This window comes from Nicotiana attenuata, chromosome 2 (genome assembly GCF_001879085.1).
Source record: "Nicotiana attenuata strain UT chromosome 2, NIATTr2, whole genome shotgun sequence".
Taxonomy (NCBI): domain Eukaryota; kingdom Viridiplantae; phylum Streptophyta; class Magnoliopsida; order Solanales; family Solanaceae; genus Nicotiana; species Nicotiana attenuata.
The window spans coordinates 80,380,353-80,397,801 of NC_031990.1; the positions used below are offsets into that span (position 1 = coordinate 80,380,353).

The 17,449-nt window shown below is 35.7% G+C and overlaps 1 protein-coding gene across 13 annotated transcripts; it reads right to left on the reverse strand.

Moving 5' to 3' along the window:
• On the reverse strand, positions 10,231-17,074 carry LOC109213620 (probable serine/threonine-protein kinase At5g41260). Of its 13 annotated transcripts, XR_002066049.1 has the most exons (15): positions 16,857-16,976; positions 16,290-16,391; positions 15,945-16,038; positions 15,456-15,636; positions 15,140-15,357; positions 14,750-14,885; positions 13,295-13,458; positions 13,087-13,186; positions 12,651-12,736; positions 12,113-12,298; positions 11,705-11,857; positions 11,081-11,194; positions 10,714-10,977; positions 10,482-10,632; positions 10,231-10,393 (listed from the first exon to the last, which is right to left on the reverse strand). XR_002066049.1 is itself a non-coding variant. In XM_019377440.1 (14 exons), the coding sequence occupies exons 4-13, from the start codon at positions 15,532-15,534 to the stop codon at positions 10,732-10,734; spliced, it is 1,482 nt and encodes a 493-aa protein (XP_019232985.1). In that variant the 5' UTR covers positions 15,535-15,636; positions 15,945-16,038; positions 16,290-16,391; positions 17,023-17,074; the 3' UTR covers positions 10,402-10,632; positions 10,714-10,731. The 13 variants fall into 13 exon arrangements, 12 of the variants coding, with proteins under 12 accessions (XP_019232985.1, XP_019233047.1, XP_019233016.1 ...); XM_019377440.1 differs by lacking the exons at positions 10,231-10,393; positions 16,857-16,976 and adding an exon at positions 17,023-17,074 and having other exon boundaries at positions 10,402-10,632; XM_019377502.1 differs by lacking the exon at positions 10,231-10,393 and having other exon boundaries at positions 10,402-10,632; positions 10,867-10,977; positions 16,857-16,977.

The following is a 17,449-nucleotide window of genomic DNA, read 5'->3' on the forward strand; positions in this document are numbered from 1 at the left end:
GAAATTCATCTCATCCAGTATCGGGAATATATATGTTAATGAATATCAATGAGGAAATAAATTAACAAGAATACACAGATTCTTGAATATATTACACACTTTTCATTTGCTGTCGATGCTTTTAAATGAAAAGCTGAAGTACAATGTCTTCTTTGTTCTACGATAACCCAACAGCAGAAAGTTTCTCATTCATATTGCACTCTTCAATTCCTTTAGAACTATTTCTGAGCATATAATCTGTGCCTCTTGCAATCTTCCTTCCTCTCTAAGGCCTGATACTAGCTCGTTACAGATATTGGCTACCGGGAGAAGACCATTGTCAAGCATCTCTCTGTACCAAATGTATGCACCAGAAAAATCTCCAAGTTTGCAGTGCCCTTCAACCAGAATATTATAAGTTTCATCATTGGGAACAATATTGTTAGCCTTCATCTGATCAACAATATTCTTGGCTTCTTCACATTTTCCCTCTTTCAAATGCACCATAACCAAACTATTGTAAGTCTTCTTGTCCGAAGGAATTCCTCGTTCCACCATCTCTATGTGCATGGCAAGTGCCTTTTGAACCTCTCCATGCAGCACATAGCAATGGATGAGCTCATTATATACCACTCGGTCGGGAGAACGATCCATCTGGGACATTTCTTGTACAATTTTGTCGATTAACACCAGGCCATTTTTTCCTTTTTGCACACTCTAATTAGAGGATGAATTGTGTTCATAGTAGGTCTTATGCCAGAGGCTTTCATCTTCTCATACGTTTGGAAACACTTTCCAGTGTCCCTGCATCTGAATACACAGAGATTAAAGAATTGTATGTGATAACGTCTGGATTTAAACCTTTGAGTAGAATATGCACAACCAAATCCTCGGCTTCTTTGATCATACCCTTTTTGCAAAGCCCATTGAATAGAGTATTGCATGTAACCAGTGTTATTTCTATATCACTTTCTACCATATTCTCGAAACATACAAAAGCATTACTCATTGTTCCTCTCATACAATGTCCATCTATAAGCATATTATAGACCTGTGCACTTGGTTTAACCCATCTACTGATCATATCATTTAGGACTACATCAGCTTCAAGAAGCCTACCATCCTTGCACAACGAATTGATTAGCGAACCATATGTAATTATATTAGGCTTCAATCCATTATCTTCCATCTCCTCAAGAATCTCAAAACACCTAGTGAATTCCCGCTTGCGCCCGTATCCATCAATTAAGGTGTTATATGTCTGCACATTAGGGGAAACTAGCTTCTCAAGCGTTTTACTTAACCATTCTTTTGCATCATCCATCATACCCAATTTGCAGAACTTCGTGATCAGAGTATTAAATGTGACGCAGCTTGGCTTCATCCCAGAATTCTCCATTTCATCAATAGTTGAATAAGCCTTCTCCATACTGCCTTCTTTGCAATAGCCACTTAAAATGGTATTAAACAACACCTCAGTAGGAGTAAGCCCATTTTCCATCAGCTTTTTCAAGATCTCTGCAGCGTTATCCGTCTTCCCTTTCTTGCACAAGCCATTCAACAAAACGCTAGTCGTGTACTCATCATCTGCACTCCTTTCTTAACCACTTCTTCATACAACGCCAATGAATAACTAACATCATCACGTCGCGAATGCCCATCGAAAAGTATACTATAAGTAAACCCATCAGGTACAAACCCATAACCCTTCATTTCCTCCACAGCACAATTAGCCTCCTCCATCTTCCCCAACTTACAAAGCCCACTAAGCAACGTATTAAACGTCACAATATTCGGCTCCACATTATCATTCTTCATCTTTTCTCTCAACTTAAAAGCCTCTTCCAACTTCCCCGTTTTACAATAACCATCCATAAGAATATTATAAGTCACCTTACTCGGCGACACTCTTCTCTCAAGCATTTTATCAAACAGTTTCCGCATTTCCCCAACTCTCCTCTCTTTACACAACCCACCCATCACTACATTATACACGAACTCATTCAAACTCAATTTATCCCTTCTCATACAATTCAATAACTCCGAAGCTTTACCTAAATCCCCCAATTTCACAGCTGATTGTATAGCTTTACCATAACTAAACCTATCAACCCTTATACCCCAACTCACTACATCATCAAATACTTCAAGGGTCACTTTGTAATATCTCAAACTATTCAAAGATTCAAGAAAGACATTAAAAGATGATAAAGATGGAAACTTTTTGTCTTCCCTTATCATAAAATAAAGTTCTTTAGCTTCATTGATGAGTATTGACTCTGAATAAAGTGATAATAACAAGCTAGAAAAAATGGATTTTGTAGGGGAAGGTGAAAAAAGAGTATAGAGTTGTGAAACTGAATTTTTGTGAAGAAGGGTACCCAAGATTGACTTTGCAGTTTCTATACGATGTTGTTCTAGCAAAATTCGGAGTTTACGAAGTTGTTCTTCGAGGTTTTGGGATGAGGAATTTGTGGTATTTTCACTGGTTTTAGTAGTAATAGTAGTAGTGATTTGTTGTTCTTGGTATAGAAATGGAGTTGAATTGAAGGATTTGAAGGAAGTAGCAGAAACTAGTTTTAAAGGACGACGAACGGGGAAAAACTTAGGCATAGTTCTGTGCTAAACAATGATCGTCGGCTGTCTGTAATTAGTAGGCAGTTGTGAAAGGCGAGTGACAAAAGTAGCCACTTTTTTTTTGGTCAAATTAAAATTTTGTATTTAACCAATGGAAATATTTACATCTGCTAGCCCACGAGACTCTAGAGCTAGATCCTTTACAGTCTTTCTATTCTCATAACTACAGTTATGTACTTTTCCTAATCTTTTCCTGATTTATACATTGTTTTCACTAGGATATCTATTTAAATGTTCTAACATTGACTTCATTTGCTCCTATCTGGCCTTTGATATGCAGCTGCAAAGCTATTTCTTGAACTCTTTCTGCATATGTAATACACTAGTTCTGAAATCTTTTTGTATTCCTCTCCATCCATGTGTAATAAACTGTTGCTGCAAATAGAAATATGAGAACTTGAGCTCGTGGCCTACTGCTGTTTGTCCTCTTGATTAGCCATTTTAATTCATGTTCCCAGCTTCCAACATTGTGTTTTTCTTTCAACTAGCCTACTAATGCAACCCATATTGATCTAGCATAAGGACATTCAAAGAAAAGGTGATCCAGCGTCTCTTCTTTCTGGCTAGTGCATAACACACATTCCTTTGGCACATCAATCTTCCATTTTGCCAATCTATCCACTGTTGCTAACCTTTGGTTGAGAGCTAGCCACAAAATAAATCGATGCCTTGGTATAATAACATCTCCCAGCACAAGATTATTCCATGTAACTTTCTGAAATTGAGGCCTTGCTGCTATATACATTGTCTTGATGCTAAACTTCCCTTGCTTGGAAAATTCATTGATATCTCCTGTTGCACTTATAGCCTCAAACCATTCTCTTGCATCAACACTTTCCTGATAATCCAGCAGACTTGCTTTGGTGGTGACATTGTGCTGAAATTTCTCCTCTTAATATAAAAGTTATGAATCCATTTTACCCAAAGTATGTCCTTTTTTGTGCTGATGGCCCATAGTATCTTGCATAAAGCAGCCTTGTTCCATGCGTAGAAGTCCAGGATTCCTAAAACTCCAGCTGAATCTGGCATACAGAGTTTCTCCCATGACACTAAGGATCTTTTTGATATCTCATTGCTACCTGTCCAAAGGAATGTCCTACAAGCAGTAGTAACCATGTGAATAATCTTCTTTGGTAGTAGAAATACCTGTGCCCAATATGTTTGCATTTTGAATAGGACACTTTTGATCAACTGCAGCCTGCCACTATATGATAGAAACTTGGTGGTCCAGCACTTGATTCTTGCTATAATTCTTTCTACCAGTGGCATACATTGAACTATTGATAACTTTTTTGTTGACAGTGGCACTCCCAAATACTTGAATGGGAATTCTCCTATTGTAAAGTGCATTTCAGAGAGAATCAAGTTCTTGAATTCCTCAGTTACTCCTGCGACATAGAAAGAACTTTTTTCCATATTAGCCTGTAGCCCAGTTACTCCAGAGAAGTGATGAAATGCCTTTAGCATTAACTGTATTGATACTCTATCAGCTCTACAACACATAATCAAGTCATCTGCAAAACAAATATGTGTTATTTTGAGTTTGGCACACCTTGGATGGTAATTAAAATCTGGAATTTGATCAAGAGTCTTCAAGCTTCTATTGAGGTATTCTATAACCAATACAAACAAGTAGGGGGACATAGGTCCCCCTGTCTCAATCCTTTTCTTGCCTGGAATTTAGTTGTCAAACCCCCATTAAGAAATAATGAATAACTCACAGTCGTAACACATTCCATAATCAATTATACTATCTTCACTGGCATACCATATTCTAACAGAATCATTCTTAGGAATGGCCATTCTACTGAGTCATATGCCTTCCTTATATCTATCTTAATTAAGCATCTGGGGGATGCACCTTTTTGTGTGTAACCTTTTACTAATTCATGTGCCAATATTACATTATCCAATATATTTCTCCCTTCATTAAAAGCAGACTGTGCAGGCCCAACCACATAATCCACCACTGTTTTCAGCTTCTCTGTTAGGATTTTAGCTATCACCTTGTACAAGGTAGTGCAACATGCAATTGGTCTGTACTCTTTCATATAAGTAGGACTTGCTACTTTAGGCACCAAAGTAACAGTTGTGCAGTTTATAGTCCTTAATATTTTCCCACTTGCAAAGAATTCCAGGACTGCCTCTGTAATCTCTGTACCAATATCCTCCCAATAGTATAAAAAAATTCAACTGAGTAGCCATCAATGCCCGGGGCTTTATCATTTAGTAGTTCTTTAACTACCTGAGCTATTTCTTCCCTTGTAATATGTTTTAGCATCCCCAGTTGTTGTTCTTTAGTTAAGCAAGGACCAAGCTTAACAATATTGATATACAGACAAGGTAACTCATCTGCACAGGTTCCCAATAACTTTTGGAAAAATTGAACAAACTCCTTTTCCACCAGCTTTGGTTCAGTCAACCTAATACCTTGTTCATTGCATATAGACCCTATTCTGTTTCTAGCTTGCCTTGCTTTTACTTGAGCATGAAAAATTTTGAGTTTGAATCCCCAGCTTGGATCCAAGTGGCCCTAGACTTTTGCCTTAAGATCTGCTCATGAATTACCTTCCCATTTTTCTATCTGTTGTAGCAAATCTCTTTCCTTGGTGATCAACTGACCATTGAATAAGTCAGTGCTCATCTGCTTCTGTATATCTTCCAGTTCAACTCTCATAAGATTCAGCTTCCTATCCAAGGATGATAATTCCCTATTAATGTGTCTTTCACTCTGCTCAATCATCTTCAACTTTCTCCATACCAAGTACATGGCATACCCCTTTATATTCTGTCCCCATACTTGTTGTACCACTTTTTTGAATTCTCCCTATTGTAGGATAGCGTTGAATAATCTAAATGGCTTGCGCAGCCTCTGCTTGGTTCTGTCAGTGCTAATAATAATTGGTGAGTGGTCTGATACTCCAGGGCAATCATAGAAAGCTTCAATCTCACTGTAAAGCATGAACCATTGAGGATTCCCAAACACCCAATCAATGTTACTGTAGATTCTATCTGTTTCATCTCGTTTATTGCACCATGACCATTGCCAACCCTTCCTGTTCAGCTGTCCCATTCCCAAATCAGTTATACAGCTTTGAAAGTCCTGAACTTCTATTTTTGGTTTACAAGATTTTCGTTCATTCTATCATTGACTGATAGGATTGTGTTGAAATCCCCCATCACCAACCATGGATCCTTTATGTTATTATGAAGATTTCTCATCTGGTTCCATATTTCTTTCCTCTCTGTAATTGTATTGTAGCCATAGACAAAAGTTAATTCACAAGAGAAATCCGAACCTCTATCTTTTACTATACAATGGACCATCTGGTAACTTGCCATAACCACCTGAACTTCAACTAGATGATCTTTCCACAGTACCCAAATTCTCCCTTTAGGAGCTACAGTATAATTGGCATAAATTGTCCATTCTCCTTCAAATTTCCTTTTCACTTTAGCTACTTTTTTATCTTTCACTTTTGTCTCAAGGCACCCTATTATGGACACTTTATTCTTAAGCAGGAAGGTCTTGAGTTCCTTCTGCTTAAAGGGATTATTTAGCCTTCTGATGTTCCATGAACAGACTATCATGGGGGAAACTTATCAGAGGTTCTAGTGTCCCTTTCCACACTTTTGGTAATCTCTTTTGGTTGAATTCTCAACGAGCTGAATCTGTTTTTGCTTAGCAGCTTCTCTACTTCTTCATCAGTCATGGCACCTTCCTTCAGTTCATCTCTTTGAGCCACCATTTTCATCTTCCCTTTCACTCTTCTGCCTTGATCATCATTGTTCATATTGTTCTCAACCTACTTAAGGATTTCTTCCTCTGCTGTTCATGTTCTGGTGGTTGAGTCTTATTATCTTTCACTTTCCATTAGGTTGTTTGCTGTTTTTTCTGTCTTTGTCTTCTTCTTCTCCGGTTCTGTTCTTTACCCTTCTCATGTTTAAATTCATTCTCTTGTTCCTTCTAGCAATTTCCAGCGATATGTCCTATTTGTAGACAATCCTGACAATAGGAGGGCTTCATTCATATTCTAGCTTCTGCTCTTTGAATCCTCCTTTTTCATCCTCAATCAGTATATGCTCAGGGAGAGGCTGAGAGATGTCTATGTCCACCAGTACTCTAGCATATGAGATTCTATCCCCTTGTGCTGTCGATTTATCAGTACATACTTGTTTTTCTAGGTAGCTCGCAATTCTGCCCAAATTCTCAGTTGCCCAATATTGAATCGGCAGCCCACGTAGGATTACCCAAGTAGGAACAATTCGATTGGCTAATATCAAAATCCGCCTCCCATTGTTTTAGGATCATAGGTCGATTATTGAAAGTGTAAGGCCCATACTCTAACACCTTCATCTTATCTTCATCATTCAGGAATCGGAATATAAAGTATCCAGCATCATGCAGGTATACCTGTAGTGTGTCCACACATTGCCAAACTCCATAGACGAATTTCAACATATTCTTGAATGTCGGCGAACCACCTAATACGTACCCAATCAAGCTTGATTTCCACTTTCTAGTTTCCTCTTCTACTTCAATTTGATTGCGGCGGACCACTTTTATCCCTTCTTTCATAACCGGTGGGTAGTATTCAAGTTTCGATCCCTGATGTATGGATCGATTCCCTCGTACCACATCTGCTAGGGTGATCTTTGCTTCATGCGAATCGACTGAGAAAGTAAGCTTCCGTGCTGCCAAATTCGCATCCGCTTCCACTGGTTTTTGAGATTCTTTCACCTCCATTGGTTCCTCTTTCGTCGGAGCTTGCAAAATTGTGGGAGCGCTCCTCATACCTTGCATCCAGTGAACCAATTGAGGTGGTTCTAGGGTTTGGGGAACTCCGGATTCCGGTGTAACCATCCTATTTTCTGAACTCACCATCGTATCTGCTTCCAGAGCTAGTTCATTGCGTCGTTTCCGGCGGGTCATCGGAGAAGGCGTATGTTAGCTATTCCTTGCGTAACGTGCACCTCAAGAGAAAAGCCCTCCTCCCAAAAGTAGCCACTTTTAGGATAGATATATTTAAAACATAGCATATATTTAAAGTGTTTAAAATTTAGTCACTTGTACGAAGTTTCAAAAAGGGCTGAAGTTTGGATTTGGTTGTTCAAATTTGGCAGTTCATTCAATAATTCTAAATATAATTTTGTTGTATGGTACTAGAAGTAACGAAAATAATTTCAAGATACAAAGTGAGATAATGAAATTTTGCTATTTTGTGTTTGATTGAAGTATTTCATCTAAGTGTAATTTTAGAATTAATTTTATATCATAATTTAGATTATTTTATATTTTTTAATATGGCATGGCTATTAATTATAAAGATGTGCTTCTCATAAAACTGGATTACACTTTTTTTAGGGAAATTTTCATAATTACTTATGGATTTATAAAATATTTCATAATCTACAACTAATAGTACAAAAACATATTCTACAACAAATGTATAAAAATTTACTCTACAAATACACTAGATTTCCTATTAAAGGGGAAACATATCCCATAATCAGCTCCTAAAAATTCTCCATTTGATTAATTATTGATGACAACTATAACAATATCTCTCATAAGCACGTTGATACATTTTAAAAAATCTCATATATATATATATATATATAAAAAATACTATGTATAGTATATTTTTAATAAAGTTTTTTTTCCAGTTCAATGTTTGTATACTATATATTAATATACAGTATATTATATAATATACAATAATACATTGTATAATAACTTGGAGGAAGTAAATTCATTTAGCTGATATAAAGATAAAGAAGAAGCAAACTTGGGGAACAAATATAATGTATATATTTTCAAATGTATATTATAAAATGCATATATTATTAAAATATGCAGTAACACAGTATACAGTATATATAATATCAAATAATACATCTATATATATATATATATATATATATATATATATATATATATAAAGGTGGGGAAAAAATGCTGACTTGGCACCTCTCCTTGGCCAAGAAACTCATTTATCTTTTTTCTCCTTTTTTTTGTTTTCCCCCCTTATGTTTCCCTTTATCTTATTTTAAAAAATTCAAAAGTTTCTAAATATTCAGTTACTCTTATCTCCTTGCCCCTATAATTAATGTGATTAATTTGAATTAACTGTATTAGTAAAAGCAAAAGGCCTCTTCCCCTCCCCACGTCTAACATAATTTACGTTTTTTCTTTTCTTTTGTTATTATATAAAGCAAAAAGCCTCTCCTTTCCCATATCAATCTTTATCTTTATTCATGCATGGTGATAAGTTTCTTTAGTTTTCTCTCCTAAATTCTTTTCTCAGTTTGTCCTTTATAATTCTTTTTTTTTCAATTTATTCCTTTAGAATAGAGTTGATTTTTTCTTACCAACTTAACTCGGTTATGATTTCATAAACTCTGATTTGTTTGAATATTGAATTGCTGATTCTCTCTCTTTTTTTCTTTTTTTTTTCTTTTTTGGTGTTTGTTTGTTTGTTTATTTGTTTATTTGTTGTTTTTTAACTATCTTATATATGTTGTCGATATGTAAATTCTGAATACGTAAGATGTTTTTTTTTGTGACTAATTATATATGTGTCCATTTCTAATGAAGTGATCCAAGATGTGACTAATTATTATTTTTTCCTCACGATATTCTTTAAGCAATTTATATATGGGACAATAATATTATAATATCTGCTGTATAATATATTTGAATGTTATATTTATATTTATGAAATTCTTTTGGAAATTAAAATTCAAAATAAAAAAAAACACCATCAAATTTGATCCTTTCTATTCTAGGCATGTTCTATCACAATATTATAGAATTTCCTATTATTCTAAGTGCCTATCTTCATTAACTATAGAAATAACAAATCAAAGATACATTTAGATGAATACAGTACCACAAGCAAGGAAGACAAAGGATTAAAGAGAGAAAGAAAGCAAATTTTTAGCTTAAAGTGAAAGTCTCACTGGGATTTAGTTCTTTTTTTTTTTTTTTTTTTTTATTTTCTTAGTTTTTCTGATGACTTTAGATTACTTGCTTATGAAAAAGATTACATCCCCGCTGAGAATTTGGGATATTCACTATTTATTGTTTCTAGTCGATATTTATAGATTATATAGTGATTATACACATTTTATATATGTATATTATTTTTAATTTAAGCAATTAGATATGCGACTATTTTGGTTAATTCTTTTTTTTTATGATCAAACTTTCAAGCAAAGTGTACGTTTGTTGGTTTCATACCCGATGTTTAATATCTGTTTTGACACCCGATTAAATTAGATTCGCACCGAGAAGTCTAACTCCAGGGGATAAAAAGCTCTCTATTTAATGCAATTTCATGACAAGTTTTGCATATTGAAATGATTTCCGACATATGAATATGTGATGTCAATCGTTTATAAGCAGTTCTCCTAAATTTATGTAGGTGAATACTATACTCCAATAATAAAACTTAGTAGTACTAATATTTATTAAAACGAATAAGAAATAAAGAGTTTTTATGCATAATCTATGTATGTATAACAGTGGCAATGAATGCTCCAAACCCCTTATTTCAGTTGTATCAGTTGCAAATAGTTAAAATAAATAAATTTAAAATTAACCCCACAATAAAACCATAAGAAAGAAATTATAGGTAGAAAACCAGTGCCCACAAGAGGGAAAGAAAAAAGAAAAACTCAGTTGAACAACCATATATCACTGTACATAAATTACAACATGCTAATCTCTCTCCATCTTTTTCCATAGATCTTGTATCTTTAGGAACCAATGTCACTGAATTAAAAAAAAAAAAAAAAAAAAAAAAAATATGTCACTGAATTATTGCAAAAGAATTCTCTCTAACTATAACACATTTACTAACCATTGCATACATGTAGGTGACCCTCTCTACCTTCAATAGGTAAGGGTCGTACACACTACCTTCCCCAGACCCCATTTGTGGGAATACACTGGGTATGTTGTTGTTGTTGCATGCATGTAGGTGAAAGATCGACAGCATCTCAAGATTTGTGCTGAAAAAAGAAGAAGATACTTTTGTGATTTATGTGTCAAGTAAATAAGGGAGCAATCTAAAATGTAATGATCATACATACAAGCTCCACTCGCCAATTTCAAGAAGCGGCGTTCTTCTCTTCTTCGAGTATGGCAGCCTCTCTAAGTGCGACTAGTGCCTCGTTTTCCCTCCCCAATGTGAAAAGAGAAGCAGTTTGCAAATACGATGCGATATGCCAAACAGGAGATATTACCTGTGCTTGTACTGCATCGTTGAGGGCTTCTTGTGGCATATCACTCATGAGATAAGACAGACTCCGATGAGCGTACACAGTTGGTGAAACCATGGTTCCAACATCAATAAACTGCAAGACCAACCCAAAGTAATTAAATAAAGATATAAGTTCAAAAATAGATAATCCACATTATACGGTACGATGTAGCATAAACATTATGCGGATTTCCAACCTTCGTATAGCATTCAATGGCAGCTCTAAAATCTTTGTTCTTGAAAGCAGCATCACCCTTGTTCTTTGAGTTCAATGTTTCCAGCATCTGATCTGTCCACATCTGAAATGAAAGCTGCAAGCAAGAAAAAAAGTTTGATTATCATGAGATGCTAATAATTCGCTTTCGAACACATATAAGCTTGGATATGATCACAATATGAATGATCAACAAGTTGAAACACACGAATCACATGCATGGCGGAGCCAGGATTTGAAGTATGGGTTCGGGATTCTAATCCTTTTAAGTTACTGGGTTCTGAATTAATAATTTATAAATATTTAGTGGATTTTTTAAGATAAATATAGTTTGAACCAAAGCGTAACCCGACACTCTAGCTCCTCCCGTAACCCGACACTCTAGTTCCTCCCCAAAGCTACTGGGTTTGGCCGAACACGTAGCGATGGGTTTATGTTATCATGTTCAATGCAATGAAAGCCTCGGAAATCTTTAACTTGGGTATTTTGTTCAATATTAAGAAGACGGCATTAATTCTATAGAACAGGAACAAGTTATAGAAGTTCAGAGAACAAGCATATACAAGACCAGAACATCAGTTCCAAGAATAATAAATGATAGACAAACCTCAGTAGCTGCTCCCTCATCATCTTTGTACCCAAGCGTGTCTAATATCTCATGGATGGCAGTCAAGTCGGTTTTCAAACAAGCTTCACCAAGTGGAGAAAGAGACATAGTTTCGCCATCACGTGATATACCCATCAATACATGAGAGGGAACCTGAAAAACAATTTACTAAAACTTCAATCCAGCTAAATTTTGTCATGTAATAGATGATTTAAGTCATCTTACTATCAGCCGATGTAGATAAGTGAAATCAAGTTTATGGAAATTAAATGTAATCTAGATGCTTCTCACCAAATTTTAGTTATTGCTTTCACTAATTTTGGATAACTACTATATTATAGAAGTATTTAGGAAAAAGATGCTGGAAGAAAAATGCGTAGGCACAACGCATATAAGGAAGGCACAAACCTCAGCTTCTTTTTGAAGAGGATATAATGCAGCAACTAAGGACTTGAAATCCGGCCGCTCAGGCTCGTATTGAAGACAACTTGAAGCAATCCGCACCAATTCAGTTCCGTCATCTGTAGAAAATTGACCTTCCAAGCAAGAATCAGTTAGCATCTGAAGATTCCGGTCTTTTATGAGATCCAGTGCCTGACATAAGCAGATACATATTAGAAGGAACAAGAGCACCGAAAAGAATTGTGTTAATTCATGAATGCTTGTATTTTGATAACCATCTTTCATCCTCAGTAATTATTTGATATATTTCACCTAAACTCTTGAAAAATATAAATCACAATATCTTCGGTTTCAGTACACATCTTAAGTAAGATGGAAGCCACCCCAGCCTTTTTTAAATTTGATGTCCGATTTTAACAATTTTGCCAAGATTTTGTAGCACACTTATCGTCATGTTTTCTCGTCACGATTAAGTGTGAGCAATATGGTTGTAGGGGTCACTTAATTAAGAAATAAATAAATAAATATAGCAGTTAAACCATACATGGCTAGGAGGGATGTGTTTTCCACTGAGAAGGTCAAGCAAAAGTGTCCCGAAGCTAAATATCACACTCTCCTGGGTGATTATTCCTACAAAAGTTCAAATAACTGAGTGAACTATAACAAGTTCAATAATTCAAGAAAGGATAAATGTAATTAACACCATGAATTCAATGAACCCTCCATACTGAATGGATCGCGACAAGGTACACGAACACCATAATGGTCAAAGTGGATCCTTTTTTTTAATAAGTGAAAGTAGCTCATACGAAACATTCCCCTTAATCTTGTAAATAGAAAAGTGTTAACAACTAAAGTGTTACAAAAGCAGAACATCAAGCAGCTCAGCTGGCTGTGGTTGTTTAGAGTGTGAATCATTAGACATGAAAAAACAACTGTGCCTTAAGATGGCCGCGTTTGTTTATTAAGGTAGCTCTTACCTGTTCTCAAATATTCAGGAGATGCCAAGTTTGTGCTATAACTTTTTCCACCTCGACTGTTCTTCATCAAAGCAAAACAAGAGAGTCGGGGATCACCATCCTGTGAAATATATAGAGGAGACCGTAATAGGCATTTGAGTACTTGAATTGTGAAATTTACCAATACTAACAAACAATGAAAAGAATGAAGATGTAACAATCAACTTACTTCATCGAATAATATTCTATAAGCATTAAGATCATGATAAAGAGCAAGCCCTTTGCCTGTAACATGATAAAGAGCACGCCCTACGCTTGTACAATACTCAAGAGCCTGTGCAATATACAAGGCCACCCTTAACCGCATTGCCCACTTCATTGGTTGTGTGTCCCCTGAGTTAAGCTCTCACAAATGAGTCGATTGAATTTCATTAATCATTATCGAAGAATATGTTATCTTTTGAAGGAAATTCATGAATTTTCAGTCTTCCTTAAAGCAATTAAATCAAATAGGTATCCCATCATCAAATCTCATTTTCCACTTGCCATAATTTCTCTCTAGGTGAAGTTTGGATAAGCTCATGGTCAGGTTCTACTCTTCAAATTCTTCACAATTACTAACCATGCGAAAAAGTAAAAAAATGGAGAAAAAAAGGAAAGGTACCAAGTTTAACTTTTCCAAATTGATTAACCTCATCTGTTTCTTTGATTTCATTATCATAGTCATTGCTTCCTACTCTCTCTTCTTCTCTCTCTTCTTAAACTAACCCTAGCGGAAAGAGAAAGCAACAGCAATAGCAGACTAGCAATGGCAGTGTATTGGTCTGTGAGCATTTGAATTTGCGGTGAAACAAGAAAAGGGATGATTCTTGTGGACTGTATAAGGAACTCCATGTATGGACATGCTAGCAAGCAAACAAAATCTCGCTTCAGAATCTAAGCAAATATACCTGAGAACAAAATTAGAAACCAAAGGGTAACTCTTTTATAAAGCAAAAGAAATGGGAAGTGGTGTCTGGCCCAGCTTGTGCGCATCTCGACTATTCCACCGGGTGCCTGCTACCTCCCACCAGCACAGGTGCCAAGGTACCAGATAATTGTGCCCACTAAGGCTCACCTAGTATTTTTGGCATGCGCTGGGGTTTGAACTTGAGACCTCACGTTCTCCTCCCATTCATTGACCACTAGACCACACCCTTGTGTGCAAATGGTAAGTCATTCTCTATGATGGATACTAACAGAGAAAACCATAAAAAGGAAACAGTAAGTCAGTCTCTAAAACAGAACAGTGCATGAACCGAAGGCTTTGTTTGGGAATTTCAGAACAAGGTCACATTGGATCTACTCTTTTTGTCTGGCTAGAATTGAAAAAGAAAGTCGAGGTGCAGTCTCATCCCGCTTGAAGTTATCAGTTAAGCCAAAAATCCTTTCGAAAATTAGTTCAGCAAATCTAGTATTCAACTATATATCAAACATATTATCAGTACACAAAATATGTTAGAACAAGTGGAGAAAGTAAAAAAATCTAAAGAAATGGTGATACATGTTTATGAGCATGTTTCTCCGTGAGCGAAATAAATCTGAATTTGTTTCACTCCCAGCCCCCCCCCCCCCCCCCCCGGGCCCCCGGAGTGAAACCACTCCTGATGTAGGGAAACAAAAGTATCTGTGTGGACGCACTTACAATGAAAAAGATGCTTTGCAAGTGTCTCATTGGGAATGAAGTCTGCAACTAGCAACCTCTCATCACCCTCGCAGCAACAGCCAAGAAGATTCACTAACCTATTGTTGCGGAGTTGACCGACGGCCCTTGCTTCTTCCTGAAATTTCCCATATGAAGAGAGAAAATCAAGTTCGAATCTATAGCTTAACTAAGTTAAGCATTTGTCAGTAGATGAAACACGAGTTAACTACAGGCTACATATATATTCAAAAGAGTGCGAGCACTAAAAAACCAGAGCTTATGGCATGCATTCATTTCTCTATTTCCATTTTGTTGTTGATGCCTCAGGTACATAATATAAGAAGGAACCAATAATTTTTGGAATTGGAACAAAGCCAGCCAAACACTTACTAAAAACTGCCGGGTATCAGGCCACGCAGATCTGTTGAAGCGTTTAATAGCAACCGGCCTCTGGTTCTCCAGCTTTCCTTTATAAACAACATTTGGAGCTTTCTCACCATGTTCCGAAACTATATTCTCCACAGCAAATGCAGATGTAGCTATCCTGAGCTGCTCAAATGTAAACTCTCGGAATGCAGGCAAATCACTAACTTCATCTTTTTCTTCATCTATTTGCAGCATGCAACCAGATAACAATAGCACATACATTAAACACTGCAGGAGGAAAGTGCTACAGAAAAGCTTATAATAAAAAAGATATACATACCAGGATTTTGAGCCTCGTAAATGGGGCCACTCTGTCCTGTCCAGTAATACAAGGCAAATTTAGAACATTCACAGCCCATGATGCTACCAACTGGTTTAAAGCCTTAAGGCCAATGGTAGCTTAGAGCTTGTAGCACAACCCAACTAATCACACCTTCTGCAGCTCCAAAATCTGCAGTTGGCTGCAAGAACCAGACGGTCAATTCAAGTGTATTCCACTTCTTAGAAGCATGGCAGAGCCAGGATTTTCACTAAGGGGATTAAAAATATAAAGAAGTAAATACACGAATAGGTCAAGGGGATTCAACATCTATTATATATACACAAAAATGGTTTTAACCTTATATATATAGTGTAATTTTCCAGCGAAGAGGGCTCAGATGAACCTCCTTCGGCCACTAGCTCTGCCCATGCTTAGAAGATATCCGAGTTATTGAAACTAGAAATAGAAAGATAGTCAAGTTTTAAAGAAGTGCAACAAAATTTTCACCTATTAATAATTCCCATTGGAATCTCCAAATGCTTCCTCATATACACAACAGAAACTGTACGACAGCACTTTTTCAAATCCAAAACTCAAAGAACTGCATAGAAATTTCATAGTCAAAGCTGTGTCCCTATGTGTTGTGTTAAAAAGAAGATATGCAATACCAAACTAGAATATCAATCATTCAAATACATCTCAATAATAAACTAGTAAGAGTCGGCTATATGAATCCTCTATTTCCATTCCACTCTATTCAGGCCAATTTTATTCCAAAATCAGTACAAGACCATGTACATTTTATTAAATCAAGCAAATAGCATAAGGTTCAGAATCAACAAAAGAAAGTACCTTTAGCAGCAATGGGAAACACAACTTCCTCTGCAAAGCAACCAATTCTGCCCCACCAAAAAGTTTCCTTTTTCTGAATCAACCAAAAAAGTTCAACACAACCTAAAGTCATATAGGTCAACCCAAGTCAGAATCAACGCTTACTGCATAAAAATCCACATAAAAACACACAACCAATAAAAACCCCATATACACATATACATGTATTTATAGACTAACTCAAGAAACCCAAGTCAAAAATTATGAAATAGATGAGAAAGAGCAATAAAAATGAATTCTTAATTCTTTTTTCAACCCAAGTCAAAAATTAAAGCTTGAAGCTTAATGCACCAAACCCCACATACCAAATACTTAAAAAACAAGAACCCATATACATATAGCTGAAGAAATAGATGACAAAAGAGCAATAAAAATGAATTCTTGATTTCTTTCTTCAACCCAAGTCAAAAATTACAAAGCTTGAAGCTTAATGCACCAAACCCCACATACAAAACACAAAAACAACAAGAACCCATATACATATATACGAGTATCAATATATAAGTTAAGAAATGGAGAGAAACTAACCCAATAAAAGTTGCTTCTAACAGAGGAAAAGAAAGAGGAAAAAGTCAGCTGAAGTTGAGAATATGTACAAATATTTAAGACACCTACGACCCATAATCATTTGTCTTTTTAAAATAAGAAAAGTTGTTTAGTACTATTTGACAAAATTAGAACTAAATATTCCCACCTAGTTGGTCAATTATGGCTCCCAACTCCAATATCTACTGAATTCTCTTTATCAAACGCAGTCCTTTCATTTTTTTTCCTTATAAACTGTTGTCTCTTAGTGGGTCCTTTCATTTGTGGACAAATTATATTGGAATTATAATAAGGAATTAAATAACAACGAAATTATTTAATAAATATATTTTTATAGTTGTTTGGTTGATTAAATTAAAAATGAGATAAAAGGGTATAATATAAAATATGTATTTGATTTTACAATAGATAAACTTAGGAAAAAAAATTATTTTTAATTGTAACATTATCTTTCTTAAAAGACTTTGGGAGACTGAAGAAGGGCTAATATGTCATTTTATTATTTATTTCGAAATTAGTAATTTTCAAATTAGTATCCCGCATTGAGTGTGAGTATAAAGAATATCAGGTTATCA

Coding starts and splice junctions, on each gene's coding strand:
- LOC109213620 (XM_019377440.1), bottom strand. CDS start 15,534: ATGGGCTGTGAATGTTCTAAATTTGCCTTGTATTACTGGACAGGACAG. Junction 12,299..12,650: donor AACACATCCCTCCTAGCCAT/GTATGGTTTAAC, acceptor TGCTTATGTCAG/GCACTGGATCTCATAAAAGA. Junction 11,195..11,704: donor ATGAGGGAGCAGCTACTGAG/GTTTGTCTATCA, acceptor TCTTGCTTGCAG/CTTTCATTTCAGATGTGGAC.